General features: G+C 37.7%; 1 protein-coding gene across 2 annotated transcripts in view; it reads right to left on the bottom strand.

Annotated features, from left to right (window-relative positions):
- The window catches only part of dtnbp1b (dystrobrevin binding protein 1b), a 35,221-nt gene extending 19,948 nt beyond the window's left edge, over nucleotides 1-15,273 (bottom strand). Inside the window, exon 1 of one of the 2 annotated variants that reach the window (XM_028036203.1) lies at nucleotides 14,887-15,273. In XM_028036203.1, the coding sequence (XP_027892004.1) occupies nucleotides 14,887-14,932 (46 nt within the window). In that variant the 5' untranslated portion in view covers nucleotides 14,933-15,273. The remainder of the gene's footprint in view (nucleotides 1-14,886) is intronic. The other variant, XM_028036205.1, reaches the window with a different exon arrangement.
- Between the last annotated feature and the right edge of the window lie 1,781 nt (nucleotides 15,274-17,054).

Genomic DNA, 17,054 nt, shown 5'->3' with positions numbered 1-17,054 from the left:
TATGATTTAGTCAAAATGAACCCCAAGTTTTCAAAATTATTTCTTTAAGGAGATTACGTATGTGTGACCTTCCAAGGTGAATATTGTATTGTTCTATTTGCCTGAAACATTGCAATGGATATGAAATGAAAGAAGGCATCATAAAGGTAAACCACAATCTCAAAATTCTGAATGTGAAGCAACGTTTTTTTTTTTTACTTGAAAGGTCAAATGTTTATAATATACTAAACATGCAAAGCAAAGCTTAGCAGGCTGGTTGCTTTAGTTAACTTAAGATGCAACTCTCTGAAGTCAGAGAAAAGACCTAATTGACTAACTTTAGGCCTCCTTACAACCCAAAAATACATTATGAAACTCCCTCCAAAGGGTAAAGGATGGTCCTCAGAATAAAATACTTAGAAATCTTTTTGTACATATCAGCTAATATTTATTTTGCATAGTCCATGCAAAGTTTGCCTATTTTTGAAATAAGCATGGCAATATCATTTTCAAAATGTTTCCACCTTTTTGAGCATCAACTACAAGGTTTTGAGTTTAAAGTGGACAACCTACAGATATGCCAACACTGATAGAAGGAGAATGTTGCAGTTGGCCTTTCTTAAAATGACCTTTGGAGGCTGTAAGCTTGAGGCGCCTGCAAACCAAAGAAACAGTTATTATGGAGCTCCATGTCTGTCGGAATGCAGTTGAACCTGTGAGCTAAAAACGACAGCATGTGTTAGACCCCAATAAGGCACTTTATGCTTTTCCTGAGTGGGTTCTGATGTGAAAATTGGCAGATCCTCTGGGGGTTTGTAATAGTGGAAAAGTAATTTTTTTTCTCCCATTTTCCTATTATACTATTCCCACATATATCAGAAATAGGTCAATTCCAAATTAGGCCATCAAAATAACCCTTGACTCGACATCCGAGAGTCAAAAAGATTTCTGATGCCTTCTAGGTCATTAATCTGTTTTAATTTTTTTTATATTAAAAAGTGCATTTGATTAACCCTGTCATAGTAAAAGGTGTAGACAAAGATATTTTTTGTCCTGTGGATTAGTAGAGAAGAGAATAACTGTCTCAGATATAGTCTTTTGTACACTGTTAGAGTTTTAGTGTTTCAATTATGCATAAACATAAATTCTTAAACGTAAAACCCTTTCTCTTTGAGCATAGCTGATACTGAGGAGAGAGTTGTAATTTATGCTTCATATTGAATACCATCAATATGATGGTACCATCAATACCGTCTACATTTTAGTGTTTTTTTTTACACAAATTGACAAAGCACAGGTGAAAACGTGTTTAAAATATACTTTGGCTTAAATGCCTGACTGTTTGCTTTTCCTCAAGAGCTCCGTTTTTACATAGAAGCATAAAATTGCATACCACCCACCCCATTCTGTGGCATACATCCAGCAACAGAGAAAAGGCAGTAAGATCCATAGAGAGGAGGTTGTTTTATCTGACAACAGCTGACAGAACACTGTCAAACAGTTAGTCCATCCAGCAAGAAGAGAGCAGACAGGGAGCGAGTGGACTCACCCAGCTCATTATGAGCCTGTCAAACTATCCCCAGATCAAAAGCAATTTACCCAATTTACCAGTTTACCCCAAGTGAGCAGCCCACATTAATCTGTTTATGCAACACACAGAAAAAATGTGTAACTAATGTTTGTGGCATGGCTGAAAAATGAGGTTACACGATGTGTCGAAATTAAATCCTAAAGCTAATCAGAATATTGCAGTTCCGGTCTTGCTTAATTTACTGCTGAAATGCAGCTAAACGTGTCCTTACAGAAAGGAATTAAATGCGTCTCAGTGAATGAGCTTAAAAAAGAAATTACACATCCCATATTCTTGTCTGTGCTCAGAGATAAAATACGGGAGAAAGGCACATCCTAAATCGATGATCAGCCAATTGACTCGGCTAAACTATGCCTGAGTTGAATGCAAATAATTACCCTCTGGAATGTTTCACCAGCACATTAAGCAGGACAGGGCACCGACATTCAGTGTTGGGAAAAGTGAAATCATACCACTCTCCACGAGACAATTAAAAATGCCAACATTCCAGAAGCAGCCTAATTCAGGAATGGATGAGCTGGTGAAAAGAGGGGCAAAAGCTGAGAAGAGACATTTTCCGACAGGTTAATTGCTTGCCTTGAAGCGAAGCTTTACTCACGCTGATAAAGCAACGGCTTAATGACTGTGCACAAACCTGGCCACTCTGATCCTTACAACCAGGAGGGGAAGGCAAACTAAACCAGGCAGAAATAAAATACACAAGAAAAATATCTGGGAAACACAAATACCCCTGGGCCTTTTCAACCACCTTGGATACTTTGCTCAGGCAAATGAGTGTCCTCTACAAATGGACTCAGAATAGTCAAGTTACAAAAAATGATAAGGCACATGGATACTCTGTAGATATTCACTCCATTCATTTATATCCATTAAATACTTACACTTTAAGAGTAAAAACTTGAATTTTGATGTAACTCTGCAAGCTTCCCTCCTTTTGTTGCAATAAACCCATCTTTATTGAATGTACATCATCAAAGCAGCATCAAAACACAAAACAATATAATCACAGTGTTTTGTCTCGGTTGCTATACTGTAGAAACAAATTGAAAACAGTGACAAAAACCTCAGGGATGCAAGATGACGAGCACATCAGGGTTTTACAAATTATTGAAGCATCTCTATTGCTACAATGAGAAGAGAAAAAGTGTGGGGCTTCCAGAGAGTCATGTCTTATGGCCTATTTTTATTTGAATAGTTTGCTAAACCACAGGCTGTACACATCTTTTAGTTGATATAATGAATCTGGCCTTTACCCATCAATCTATTCTATAATGATATTAAATGTTACGGAGATGGCACTGGCTGCTGCAACTCCTAGTTTGTTTGCTTTGTGACCTGATTTGCACTCAAGTCAGGGATCCCTAAACAGCTCAGACCAAGAGATCTAAACAGAGACCAGCCGAAGTACCATTTACTATGTTCTGCAGTGTTCAAAGCAAAGCACCAAGTTTATGAAGCGTGAAAATAATCTTTTTTATGAAGGATTTTTTCTTCTAAAAAGTAACAGCATCCATTTTTAATTAAACAGTAGGATTTCTTATTTGCACTTTCAAATATTTTTCAGCTTCTGCTTAAGATTCAGCTCCCTGAAATAAAACTTGCTTACTCACGCCTTCAAAAGGACTGCATATTTGTTGATTCACTCCCTCTTTAAATAGAGTGCTTCCTGCCTGCTAACTATACAAGCCAATACTGTGAGTAGACTTACTTTAACATTGCTTTCATCTCTACTGATGCATTCTGTCCTCATAGAGTTAACTCTATAAGCAATCCATGAAGAGACAGAACCAGTGAACAGGGTTTACCAGTGACCAGTGCAAGTTTGAGCGAGAGGAGCAGAATTCAAACAAGAGATGCATCAAACCTGACTTTAATTTTGAAGGCAATCAAGACTTGTTACTGGGAAAGCAGATGTTTGTAAAATAGTAGAACAACCTCTGAGAACAAAAATAAAATTTTTTGCTCTTAGGTTGAAAATAAGAGCTATATCTTAAAGAATTTCTTTCCATCCATTTTGCTAGTTTTGTTATCTAAGGACTAGCTGGAACATATTACAAGATTATTTATCAACAGGTCATATAAAAAAGGAGAGCAGAAATTTAGGTATTTGTCTAGTCTAAATACCTCACTTCTGTATGAAAACAGTGGTAGCAGAAGAAATACTTGATGTCATTGCAGCATAAAGTCAGTTGGAAAGAAGAGATAAAGCTCTACTTGTTTTAGGTGACGCATTACAACATAACTCAGTTAGGCCATGTTGGAAGCATGGCTTCCAGAAAAAAACTGATAATTTCATTGGGAAGTAAATTAAATAGGACACAGTTTTGTTGTAAATCAGTAAAACTGAGACAGAATATTATTCTTCACAAAAGTATGCACTGCATCCAAATACAAACAACCACATACTCACGAGTCTTCAGCTGAAAAATCCTGACTTGAAGATTTTTTATTGCTGCATCTATTCTCTTTGTGCACAAATTTGCCCCTCATCTCGGAATATGTGGTTTGATATGCAACACAGTTGTCACTCTGGGTGTAAGAATCCTCCCACACACATGTTCACTGTGATCAATGTTTCATCAGTCAACGTCAGAGTTAGAGCAAGAACTACTATGGAAGAGATGCGTGCATGTATCTTCATTCAGAGGAGCAGATAAATCACACATTATCTTAAGCACAAGTTATCTTGTTAAACTAGAGAATGAATTTAAAGCAGGTGTCCCAACATATGTTCATTTAGGCTGTTCTATTATTTAAGCTAATTAAGAAACATGTTTTGCAAATTTTGGAATTAAGGTCTGTGCTGTTAGAGGATGAGCAGCACTGTGAGAGATACTGTATTTCTTTAATTCGCCAGAATCAGATGAGAAAGGCTTGAATAAAATTATACACGCAGATCCATGGCGAAAAGATCTCTTAATGACCTCTTCTGTCTTAGGAGAGGTCATTAACTTTTATCGCTTTGGATAAAAGTAAAAGGTCCAGGTAGCAAATAAGAACTATCTGGATTACTTGTAAAAATAGATCACACGGCCGCCAGAGCTATTTCAAGCATTTGGCATGATGAGCTGAGTGCATCTTTAAGAATGAAGGCTCAGTTTCATACTGTTGTATGGGACTGAGCAATATCATCTGGGTCTAGGCAGCAACATATTGGTAATTGTAGGAAAGCAATGCTGTAGCGTTGTTTACACTATTAACATGCATCGTGAAAAAAGGTCAACTGACTCAACCAAGTGTCAGAATCAGAGAATGTTATAGTATAAAACAGGATATTATGTGAATTTCAGGATTTGTAGGATCATAATTCTCAATAATCCATCAAAAATACTTTACTAGTAAATAAAATAACCAATTCCCAATTGTTAGATATATGGGTACAAGATGGTTTGTTTGCGCATACAAAATGGACATAGAACAGGACGAAATTGTAAAGTGTTGGTACTGGATCATGCCTGTACCTGTCCCACCTGGGATCAAGGTGGCAAGCTGACCTTGATCCCAGTCCCACTCCATCGAGCAAACATTGAAATCTGCCTCTTATGGAAAAATTGGCCTGTATTAAGTCATTAGATTTTGTTGAAATCACTGCTTCTCACCAGCTGTGATGCTTGGGATGGAATTTTTGTGTGCAGGGATGTCAAAGAGGCAGCCAAGTGGGATAATTTAACTAACTGTAGAAATCTATACAAATATGATTCCTTCATGTACCCAAGAGCTTCTGTTATGTAATACTATGACAGAGTCAATTGAAGGCAGAGGCTGAGATTATGTATAGGTCTATGTCTGCATGTTGAAATGCAACAATAAATGGATTTAGCTACTACTATGTCTTCCCAGCATATTTTAAATAAGTCTTCTAAATTTAACTTATGCTACATTCTTCTGATTTTAAAAAAAAGTAGATAGAGCTGACGTCCATCTTGTAGGAGACTCAACTCAGCAGAAGAAAATGATCTGCTCAGATCTGATCAAAATTTTATCTTTTTGCCAAACTTCACCTGGTGGAGCATATCAACCTGAACACAGCATCCACAAAGTAAAACATGGTAGTTGATGTGCTGAAGTTTCCACCAGCAGCACAGAAAAGCTGGATTATAATTGTTGAATCTTATTGTTGATGTTCTTGTTGACTTCCTGCTGTGGGTGGAGATTTACATAAGTGGGTACAATCTGCTAATAAAAGGCCACAGGTTGCTCTGATGAGCACTGCACTCAGGCCAAACGAAACTGAAGGCTATGTTGTTTTTCCTTCGTCACGACCCGGCATTTCTAGCCCTTTAAAGATGGCAGCGTCAACAATAATAGTTCAGAGCAAAATATTTTCATGTCACATAGCGACCCAATCAAAGTCCAAACCAAAACCGCAAATGTGAAGTTTGTAATGGTCACATCAATCTATATGAATGATGTTTCCACAGAACATGATATTTGCCAAGACAATCTGAACATAGTTTTAAGTTAATACAAGCCACTTTAACATTTAGTAGCAACATCAAAGTATCTCCAGTTTCACATAACAATCAGTGCAAGGTGTTCTGTTTTGTGCTTCATCCAGGAGACAAGAAAACTCATCACACTTTTGGAAGAAAAACACCTGATTAGTGCCACAGAGACTATGTGCCGCCCTGACAATCCATCTGTTGTTTTGTTGTACCTGATTTCCAAACCGTCACCTAGTAAACAGCACAAAACCCTCCCTCCATCCGTCACTCAGAGCCATACTGCAGGCAGGTTTTATGTGTTACACGTCTGACACGTACCCATTTATCACACACCAAATGATAATTCTGTCAACAAACTCTGCTGAACAAACAACATACAGGAACATCTTTGCAGAACCACCAACAGCTTTTTTCAGACAGAATTGCAGAAATGTTGTTGAACATGGGGTAAGAAAGAAGGAAAGGATATATTTATGACACTAAGTCAAATTTGTTAATTTCTGTTACTGAACATTTAATTTAGTTAAAGGTCAGAGGAAGGTAGCTGCAAACCAAATGCTGAAAAATTCATTTTTGGGGTGTTTGATCCAAGACAAAGAAATGCTGACTGTTTAACACACCAAGGATAGCAAAATGCTCCACGGTACAACATCAACACATGTGTTGAGGAGAATTACATTTAACTGTATAAACTAAATACATTTGTATTTCCAGTCAGCTCAAAATGCTGCTGAATATCAAACCAGGATGTCAAATCTGAATCTGAACTCAATTATCTTTTTTTTAGTAGTATTATTTTTTTATTTTAGCATTTTTTGAAGCTGATTAAGCAATGGCTTAGAAATGAGTAGATTGGAAAAACAACCAAACACCCAAAAGAAAAACCAACTGTCCAAGATCACTTTATGAGACTGCTATTAAGTCTGTCACTTTCTAGCCAAAATACAAAAATCTAGGGTGACTCAAGACTTTTTCACAGCATTGCCGTGGAACAGCTGGGTAAACATATGGCTGTAAAGAAAAATGCTAAAACACTGTATACCTGCAGAACACTTTCCACTTGCTGGAAAATAAAGAATAAACTCCATCACACAGCCTCACTTTACAGAGAGTTTGGTTTCGGACCTAATTAGAGGATCTCTAGCTGTCTTATAGTACGTTCACTGCTCTAAATTTTCTTTCTCTCCATTTCCCAGAGGAGTAGGAGGAGAGGAGAGAAAAATCTGACACCCCACCTGCTGAGGTACTTCACACAGGGAAGGAAAATACAATCTGAACGCCATCTGCGACCACAATACGAGACAAAAACGCTGATTATATCTGCTCAAGTTCTGATAACAAAATAGATGTGGGAATTTGATATCTACAGTATCTGTAAGAGAAAACAAACTGTAGTCTGCTCACTTGTCTGTTTGTATAAACCAGTGTATTTCTGCACACTTTAACGCAAGCTGTCATCCACGTCCCCATTTAACAGCATATCCAGACACATTTGCGAGGGTGTCTGAAATCTTCTGACAGCTGAATTCAAATTGATCTTCCTCTTTTTTCACCACTGATGCATCTTCTGAAACTAAACAAGTTCCAACCATGCTTGTAAAATTATACATCAATCAATGTTGCCCTTAAGTTACAGTTATCATTCAAGTGTTTGTCCTTTTGTCCTGCGTCACAAGTATATTTTTCATTATGATGACAAGTAACATTTGATTTGTGGTTTTTACTGGAAAGGAAATCAGCAGAAAATTACTCTTCGTCACTTCATTGATATGACTAAGACTAAGTTTTAAGGAAAACATTTGAGTTGTATCTAAAAAAAGATTTCGAATATCTTAAGGTCTCGACGTTAATACTATTTATAAATATGGTTCCAAGTGCAGTTCTATATAAATTTTAGTTGCTTTGTTGCATTGCCTTATATTTCTCTTTCTCTGTAATTAGTTTGAACTTCTTGACTTCCATATAGAGTTGATATTGCTTGGTCGCTGCTTGGTCCACCTATATTTAAAACTAATCCTCCCATTTCTATGCTGCAAATTTCTGCTTTTTATCTAATGTCTCATCATCCAGCAGGGGAAGCTCAGGTCTCGGGTATTTGGTTATTTAAAAAACAGCATGAGAATCTTCAATATCCAACTTAATCTGGAGATAAAACTGGTTATCAGAATCCTCTCTAAACCTTTCTGCCACAGCCGAGTCTGCAGATGTTGTTCTAAAAATATACTACAGTAATATAAAATATGGCTTCAGGGGCCCCCTGACACTTGGGCTGCTGGGTTGTGTTTACTCTTAGCTGCAGCTTCATGCACATCGAAGGTCTAGGGCAAAATACAGTTTGCCTTGCCTTCTTTGCAGCTTGCTAACCCTTACAGAGTTGTTGATTTGCACGGTGAGACCTTTCAAAAATGATTTTGAAGGCATGAATCTTAATTAGACTGAGAAATAAGTTTTATGAGAGCAACATTTTTTTTTCAGAATGCAGCAGTTTACTGACCTGTGTGTGACCACAATAAGTAGCTTTGACTGGCCTGTTGCATGAAAATCCCATCTTATCCTTTTAAAAGTTGCACCATGGCAGCAACTTTGATTTGCTTTAGCAATGAAATATATTTTGAGAGAAGACTTATATACATGAGTTTAAAATGAGCAGATTGAAGAGTGAAGTCAGTAGCATAAGCATTATACAGTGCAGTTGAAAAATAAATTCATAGAATTACAGGTGTTCAAACTCTGACTATCATGTTACACGCTCAACTTGAGATGGAAATTTTCCAGATGAGGAATGTCATTTATTTGGGAAGAAAATATGTTAGACATGGTTTTAAAAACCAGTGCCAGGATCAATTTCTCATAAATAAACAATAGGATCCTAATTTACATTTCTCCCTCATATGCAGTTCTGGTTGGTTGTTTTTACATAAACTTATTGAGAACATCCATTTTACAATAATTTAGGACTTTTAATTATTTATTTGAATTGGGTAAAATGAATATACCCGAGTGAAGTAATTTTACGCACAGTTTTTAATTAAATGTTCAAAATTATACGTGTACTCCCAAGTGTAAAACATATATCCAAGCTTGAAGCATAACCATGCCTGTGACTAAATCATACATGAATATGTTTTATGCATGTTTGGAGGAACATGAAGGTTATCCTCTGTTTGGCATGCCCACTCAACATAAAATTTACATGAACCTAGAAGAAAATAACAAAAGTATGTGGTGTAAGTCAAAAATACTAGTTTTATTAATCATTTATTGTTTTTAAAGAGCTGAATAATCTTTCCATTGTGGAGGAAGGTGTTGCAAATTTCTTCTTGCAGTCTGTCCCCATCACCACTGCAACAAACTACAATTTAAAGAGCAAAATAAATACTGTAGACTCAAATCCCATCATTTTGTTCATTACCTTTATGCCCTGGACCCTGGAAATACTGCCTTAACAGCTTTTTGTTTCTAAAATTCATGACTTGCCGTCATCATCCATCTCCCCTCAGCTTCACCTGTTTCCCAATTTATTCTGCCTCCTCTGCAGTTTATGCCTGTCATTTCGCTTCTTGTTTACCAATTCTTCGTTTCATTGAGTTATATTCTTTACCACCCAGCTTCTACTTCCTCACTTTTTAATTCTTTTATCTGTCATCTGTCTTCAGTTGTCTGCTTCTTATCGCTCTCTTTCTCCCTGTGGCAGTCTAACACGCAGAATCCCAAAAGCACCTTTGGTGAGAGAACGTTCTGGCTGACATATTATGATCTGTCTTGTCATTACAGTTCAGCAGAATAAACAATATTAGTGTTGTGGAGGAGACATATTGTCTAGGGTTTGCCAACAGCACCTGCTATGCCAGGTGGACACAGCTTGGGAAAAAGAAAGATGGACACAAGAGACAGAAGGTCGGAGACAGAAAATAAAGAAAATGCAAAAGTAGGAAGTAAGCTTGGCAAAGAAAATTAACTAAGGTAAACGGCTTAAAAGTGCCTGACCTTGTAAAAAATTGAAATATAATAGAAATTAATGTACTGTATGTATGCTAAAAAAAATAAAGCGAAAACATAACTAGTTCTAATCGTTGAGGCAAAACCAAAAAGTGACATGCTGTGGCTCTCTAAAGTGTGAATAGCCCCATTCAAATGCTAAATTTTTCTTTTACATTTAAAAAATTGTGACATATCAAAATGTTGTACCTATATGTTGTGACATTAACACAACCTAATTCACCAGAAAAGATAAGACTGGAATAAGGTCAGAGAAACTGTCAAGAAGTTGAGAGCAAAACAGAAGAGTTTTTTCAATAAACACAGGTTTAGTGCTCTATATGTGTCTGTAATCCTCTCCCAAATATGTCTGGAGTGAGCAGCAGAATTCTTTTCTCTTATATGAAACCTCCAGATGTGGCTAAAATTTCCAAATGACATGTTTGGTACAACCCCCTCCCCATAAAACACTTCATTTCCGAGAAAGAACATCATACCCACCATCGTGCTCTGGGTTACTTTTCTCCTGATGGGGGTGAGGTGTTTGTGAAGTGAATAAAGTTGTGAATATTTCCAAGTTTCAGTAGTTTTTGCTGAAGACCTCCAGTTGTTTTCTAGAAAGCAGAAGACGAGGAGGGAATTTCATTTTTTCAGTATCGCAGTGAGTTCATGCAAGTTTCTCAATCGGTAAAAGAAGATTAAAAGAAATCAAAGTTTTGGATTCAAACTAAATTTAAAAATGTTAAATTTTGACTTCAGTTTTTTTTTTTACCTACACAGTAAACAAACAGAATACCTCCATATGACAAAGCCACTGCCATCTCCTCAACCTGACCTGACAAATAAACACTGTCTCCACACAGTGCCACCATGTTTACATGCTATTGGAGTACAAGTCAATTATCAGAGCTAATCACTTTTTCTTTATGTAATCCAGACCTCATGAAGAAATTAATGCATGAAAATCTATCTTGTGAAAGACACAAGGGACACAGCAGAGACACAACTGTGTCAACTCATGATTCCAACAGCAACTACATTATTTAAAGTGTTAGAACTTTAAACAAAAGCAAATATCTGTACCTCATGAGATGCCATCTGCTTGTTTTTAGATGTTAGTAATTCTTCCTTCGATTATTTAATACTCTCGACTTTATTAAGATGAGTAGCTACAGTGTTATTAAAATTGTATCTCAGTAAAAGTGATAAAGAGGGGGAAACCGTAAGTGATTAAATTTGATAAACATTTGTTTTGACAGAAGGGTTGTGGTTTGCTTTCCCACATTAAAACATTGCCTCATGACTTCAGCCATCAGAGACGGTGGGAGAGCTAGTTACTCCATCGTAGTTCAATAGTCCAGAACCCTCTTATTAAAGCAGCACAAAAGACTAATTATATCTGCAGTGCTTTGATTTACATGCAATTAAAGTTTCATGTGAACCCAGATAAAGCAGACGAAAGGGTAGGAGGAGGACGGGAGAGAAGTGACAGGCTAGAAGAGGTGGTGGTGGTGGTGGTGGGATGAAGAAGAGAGAAGATTAAAGAACACAGCAGCCACTGAAGCAGATTTCTTAAAGCCGTAAGAAAGGAAAAGAAAGAAAGTTATTGACAGCAAGAGGTGACGAGAAAAGAATAGATGGGGAAAAGACCAGAGAGGAGAGGACATGTGAGGCAAGCCATCATTTGGCAAGAGAAGTGATGACACAGCACATCCATCTCAGTGGCAGGTGCCTGCTGTTGCTCCTTTAGAGAGGAGAGATCTGCCTCACTGCCACAATGTCAACACACTACACCCAGTCAGGCTGGTCAGACTATAAATACTGTTCATTTTATTACCTAAAGCGTGTATTTATTGAAGTGACACAGCAAACTATGGTATTAGACATGCACACTTTGCAGAACTCTATCTTTGGTGATGTGCGTTATTTCATCAGTGAAATAAAACAACCTGAAGTCAATACACACAATGTTAGAGCAAAGAAACGTGTTCCCTCTCCCAGACTGTGAGAACAAAAGATCAGGATTCTGTTCTCACAGCTCCTGTTTGGAGAGTTTGTTTTCCCCATATACAGTGTCCAACAAACACTGTGATTGAAATATGAAATATAGGTTTAATGTGTGGGTGTGGTTACTACACTGACAGACGCTGCTGTGAAGGAGATCAATGACAACTTTGCAAGAGTTCTGCACTTGAGATTCTTGCAAAGTATGAAATGTCCTGAACAAAAAGAACTTTGATTTTGTTCTTACCACCTCAAGTAAGAGAACAAATGTTTCTATTTTGTGTTTTTCACTTTGACCCCATGTTTAGTAAGTATTTAGAAAACCTACCAACTCGAAAACAAATAAATCTGTTTGGGGTTCTCTTTTTTTAATGGATGTTTATGTGAGCAACACACTACCTCATAATTTCTTTGGGATTAATAAAGTACCATCTAACTTTATCAACGGTGGGCCTCATCCTCGTCCTAAAGTACTCACAGGTAGCCCAGTGAGTCACTGATATAGCTGGATAGACCAATAACCCCAAACGTCATACACAGCAACAGTGGCAGATTGTTACAATTACATACACATGGTGAATTATCTAAATTATTAGGCGTCTAATTTTGAACGACTAAATTTGGTGTCAGGGACAAAAAAAAAAAAAAATCCTAAATGAGACATCATTATGGTAAATGTTTTCAGGTGATTGAGTTGTATTGTGGATTACTCCAGATTAGGTTTCTTTCATCTTCAGTCATTTATGTTTGATACTGCTATTATGCAACTTTTGATGTGGTAATGTGGCCAAATATGAGCTATTTTTCCTGCTTCAATATGAAACCTGTGCTTCATTTTTCCTTTCGCTGAAGCTGTTCTGTAGCCGAGACCCGATTCCTCAGCATCCAGATTTGGTTATGTAACACTGTAGTTTGTAAGTCAGTAATCGTACCCTGGAGCCTCTTGATATTTCCATTTGAAGGCACTGCTCCGTGAGAAGGTAATGTGATGGATGCATCTTGACGAGGAACAAAACAGTCAAGAGAAATGGGAGGGAACCCAGAAGAGTGAAACATGCGATAGTGAAAACATAGGTTTCAGCATTACCGAGCCAAGCAACATAATGTCCAGATTCTGCAAAATAGAAAAAAAAAATGCCTGTGATCCTAAACATACAAAAACAGGCTTCCCATGTGTGTGGATGTGTCATTTGATGATCATTAACGCATCAGCCAGACATACCAACTGTTTCCGGGTGAGCTTCTCAAAGGCAAAGGTCGTAAATAACGCCCAGAAAATAACAGAAGGGAGAAAGGGAATGAAAGCTAGATGAGGGGGGAAGGCGTAATAACAACAAAAGCAATAAAAGGAAACCCATTTTCCCAGCTGTGATCTCTAGCTTCTGTACAGACAGTCATTGTGTGTATGCCTGTGAATGTGAGCATCTGTGAGTGGATCTGTTTGAAAGAGATTTTTTTTTGTGTATATGTGCCCACTCAGCCCGCAAGTGAGTCACATCATCTTATCAATCACCCACTTACACTTAAACCCATAATGCTTTATTGTAATGACAGAACCATCCAACAAAGTTACAACAGACTCATAATAAACATTTAACACATCTACACTCACAAGCAGAATATTTGCATGTGCAGTTATTGTTTTACATAGGCAGAAAAAACCCTAACCTGGACAAACGGAGACTAAATATAAAAATAGTGTATGTTTTCCCCTTAGTTTACAATCAAACCTAGCAAAGACTGTTCTCTGTAGGATGAAAGTGAAAAGCTGTTCAGGTTGAGAGAAGTGAATGACACCAGTATGTCATCTGCTCCTTTTCTTTCCAGTGAAAAGGATCCAGCTGGCTTGCATGTCAATTGATTCAAAGCACCTTCCAAATAGATGTACAGCTGGAGGCGCTCCAGGGCTGGTGTAAGCACACCCATGCACACCCCCCTCTCCCCACACACACACACATATTCCCCTATTATACAATATTCTAAGCGTGCTTCTACAACACCATCACGTGCATATTTATTTAATTTTACAGGTGCATCTAAATCATTTGAAAAATAATCAAAAAGTGAAGAACAGCGATGTTATGGTCATTAAACAAAACAATCATACTTATTGCAGTAAGGGCAGATGCCAAGTAGGCTTGGAAAATGAAATCAGCATCTCCGTGAAGTCAGCAGAGAGAGAAACATGAAGTGATTTCATTTTTTACGGCTTTGGAGTCAATAAAACAAAGTGGAAAATATCAGCAAATGGTTCCCCAAATCATCACTGACTGTGGAAACTTCACTCCGGACTTTAAGCAACTTAGTTTCTGTGCCTCTGCACTCTTCCTTTAGAGTCTGGGACATTGATTTTCAAAAGAAAAATGTTTATTTTAACTTTAACCAAAAAGAGAACTTTAGATCAAGCAGCAACATAATGTAACATAATTTCTGCATTCAAAATAATTTTGTTACCCTTATGCAACATATTTTACTGCATTGCATATAAACTGGATTCTGTGTTTTTATTACTAATAGGGCATAATCTTCAGGAATAAAGATAAACAGGAATAAATGCTTTAAATAGGTCAAGCACATTTTAAATAACCTTTAGAATGTTTCAAACTAGTGAGATTCCTCTGTATTGTTACCAATATATTTGCACAAAAAACTTAACATATACACACACACACATGTTCACCCACAACACATTTGGCATTCCTAATGCTAATGAAACCTGTGTTCTGTTTCATGTTTCTTAAATCAATTTATCTTTCACTGGGTTAAAGAACATGCCTGGTTTTGCTCTAATGGCCTTGAAACGTTGAAGAAGGTACCTTTAATAGAAAAGCCTGAAAGATTTTAATATATTTGTATACAGAGATGATCAAATTTAAATATATCACTTACAAGAACTCATTTGGCTTCCATCTCTTGCACCAGGTGAGGTGGACATCCCGGCAGGACGCTGCTGTTAGTCCTCGCCAGACAACCAAACTGGAGGGAGGGGAAGACTGACAGCACAAGTATTGTACACCACAAACTCCACCGATCACGACAGATCCTGCCCACCACGCATCCTCGCTGTGTCTTTCAGTCAGTGCACATGCTCCTCGGTACAAAAGATGCTCATGCGCACATTCTCGTGTGGATTAACTCACAACAACCCTTGCAAACTGGAGTGCTGGGCGTTTTCAAAGAATGCTGGTCGCCCCAAAAGACAAGACACGTGCATGTATGGATCGACACTGCACCAGCGTCTGCTCCAGTGTGGGGACCGCTGAGGTTGAGGAGGGGAGAGAGAGAGAGGAAGAGAGGTGCAAAGACTGCTGGAGTGTACCACTGGCTGCTGCTGAGGGAGGGAGGATGTAGAAGAGGTGGAGAAAAGGGTGTGCACATCAGCAGGAAACAAAATAAGGAGTTGAAATGTACTCTGAAACTATTTATTTTGCTATTTTATGACTAACTGGTTTGAGGTGCAAGTTATTTTCACAAATGATAAAGTTGATTCAGTGTGATAATGTTAAAAAGCAAACAAAAAGACACACACTTGTTCCACAAGGTTACATTTTTTCTGCACACACAGCTACATTTAAACAGCCTTGCACACAGAACACAGCACCAGCACAGAAATACACTTGTGCACACACCCACTCTGTGTGCCTCCACCGCCTGAGGGGGGGACATTATAATCCTCCTCATTAGCATGATGCTGTGAAGAGCAACATAAATCCACCTTGCTTTGTCTCTCTCATACGCCCTCATCCCCTCCTTCAAGTGCAAGTCAAGTGCAGGAATCAAAGACGCAGCTCCCGCTGGTCTGACTTTGACAGCTTCTTTCTTCATATCATAATAGCTTTTCAAAATATTTGTATAAACCTAAACTTCCCAAAACTGTACAAGTACAGTAAAGTAAAAAAAAAAAAAAAAAAGAAGAAAAACAAAGCGCAAAATAGAACTATAGTATTTGAATGTTTCAAAACAAAATGTGACACAACTGTCTATGAAGGAGTGAGAGACAATGTGAGACAGAAAATGGTGTTAAACCCTCAACCTGGAGAAAGGTGGAAAATACACACACAAAGTCCTTCATCTTGTAAACCCATCAAATAATTTCAATAGTCAAGAGGCAGAATAAGATTTAAAAAATAGCTGGCAGCCACTGTCAATAGGTTTTGGATGCAGCTGCACAAAATCAAGCTGCAGGCGATCCAAAGGAAATATCATAGGGCCCCTAATTAGCTGAGGTTGATTACAAGTGTGCCACAGAGTGAGCTGTAGGAGGGGTGAGTGATCCAAACACTGGACTGGAGGAAGAAATTTTGCAGCATGTCAACGTACGTGTGAAGACCTATTATTAAGTAGATAATTTGAGATCTTATGTAGAGCCTGACAGCTCATTAGAAATAACAGCACTAATCAGGAAGACAGTTGTGTGTTGCTCAGCAACAACTTAAAACTGCTGGATATGACAACCTCACACAATTCTCCAAAAAAAAGGAAAAAACAGTTTCTACGGTGAAAACTCTGATGCTTTGCTGTTGCTTTGACCTCAATAGAAGGTGTTTGGATATAAAGGTGCATCTCAAGAATAAAATCATCACTAGGAACTTATTTATATTAGCATTTAAATTTAAGAAGTAAAACTCCTATTGGTTACACACACAATGATATATTTCAATTGTGTATTTAACATTTTAATGATTATACAACAGAGCTAATAAAACACAGCATTCTGTTTTATGTAAAGTAAATTAAAATAGATTATAATGCAGAAAGACCAACAGAGTTGCATTGCTATCTATAGAGTGTCATATCCAAGGATTTAAATGGGAAGTTGAGTGGAAGGAAAAGTCACCTTCCTTGCTCACAACCATAACCTTTTGATGATTTTTTTATTTTAAATGGTTTTCTCTAGCTCTTGTAGCTTTTATTTAATAGTGGTCAGGCAGGAAAGTGAGTTTCGAGACAAAGGGAAGACATGTGGAAGAGGTCAACAGGTTGGCACTTGAACCTGTGACAGCCACATTGAGAACTGAGGCCTCTATACATGGATTGCACTCTTTACCCCTGTGCCA

This window comes from Xiphophorus couchianus, chromosome 13 (genome assembly GCF_001444195.1).
Source record: "Xiphophorus couchianus chromosome 13, X_couchianus-1.0, whole genome shotgun sequence".
In the NCBI taxonomy this organism is placed as follows: Eukaryota; Metazoa; Chordata; class Actinopteri; order Cyprinodontiformes; family Poeciliidae; genus Xiphophorus; species Xiphophorus couchianus.
Note: the sequence above shows the minus strand (reverse complement) of the source record. Positions and strands in the feature narration are given on the sequence as shown.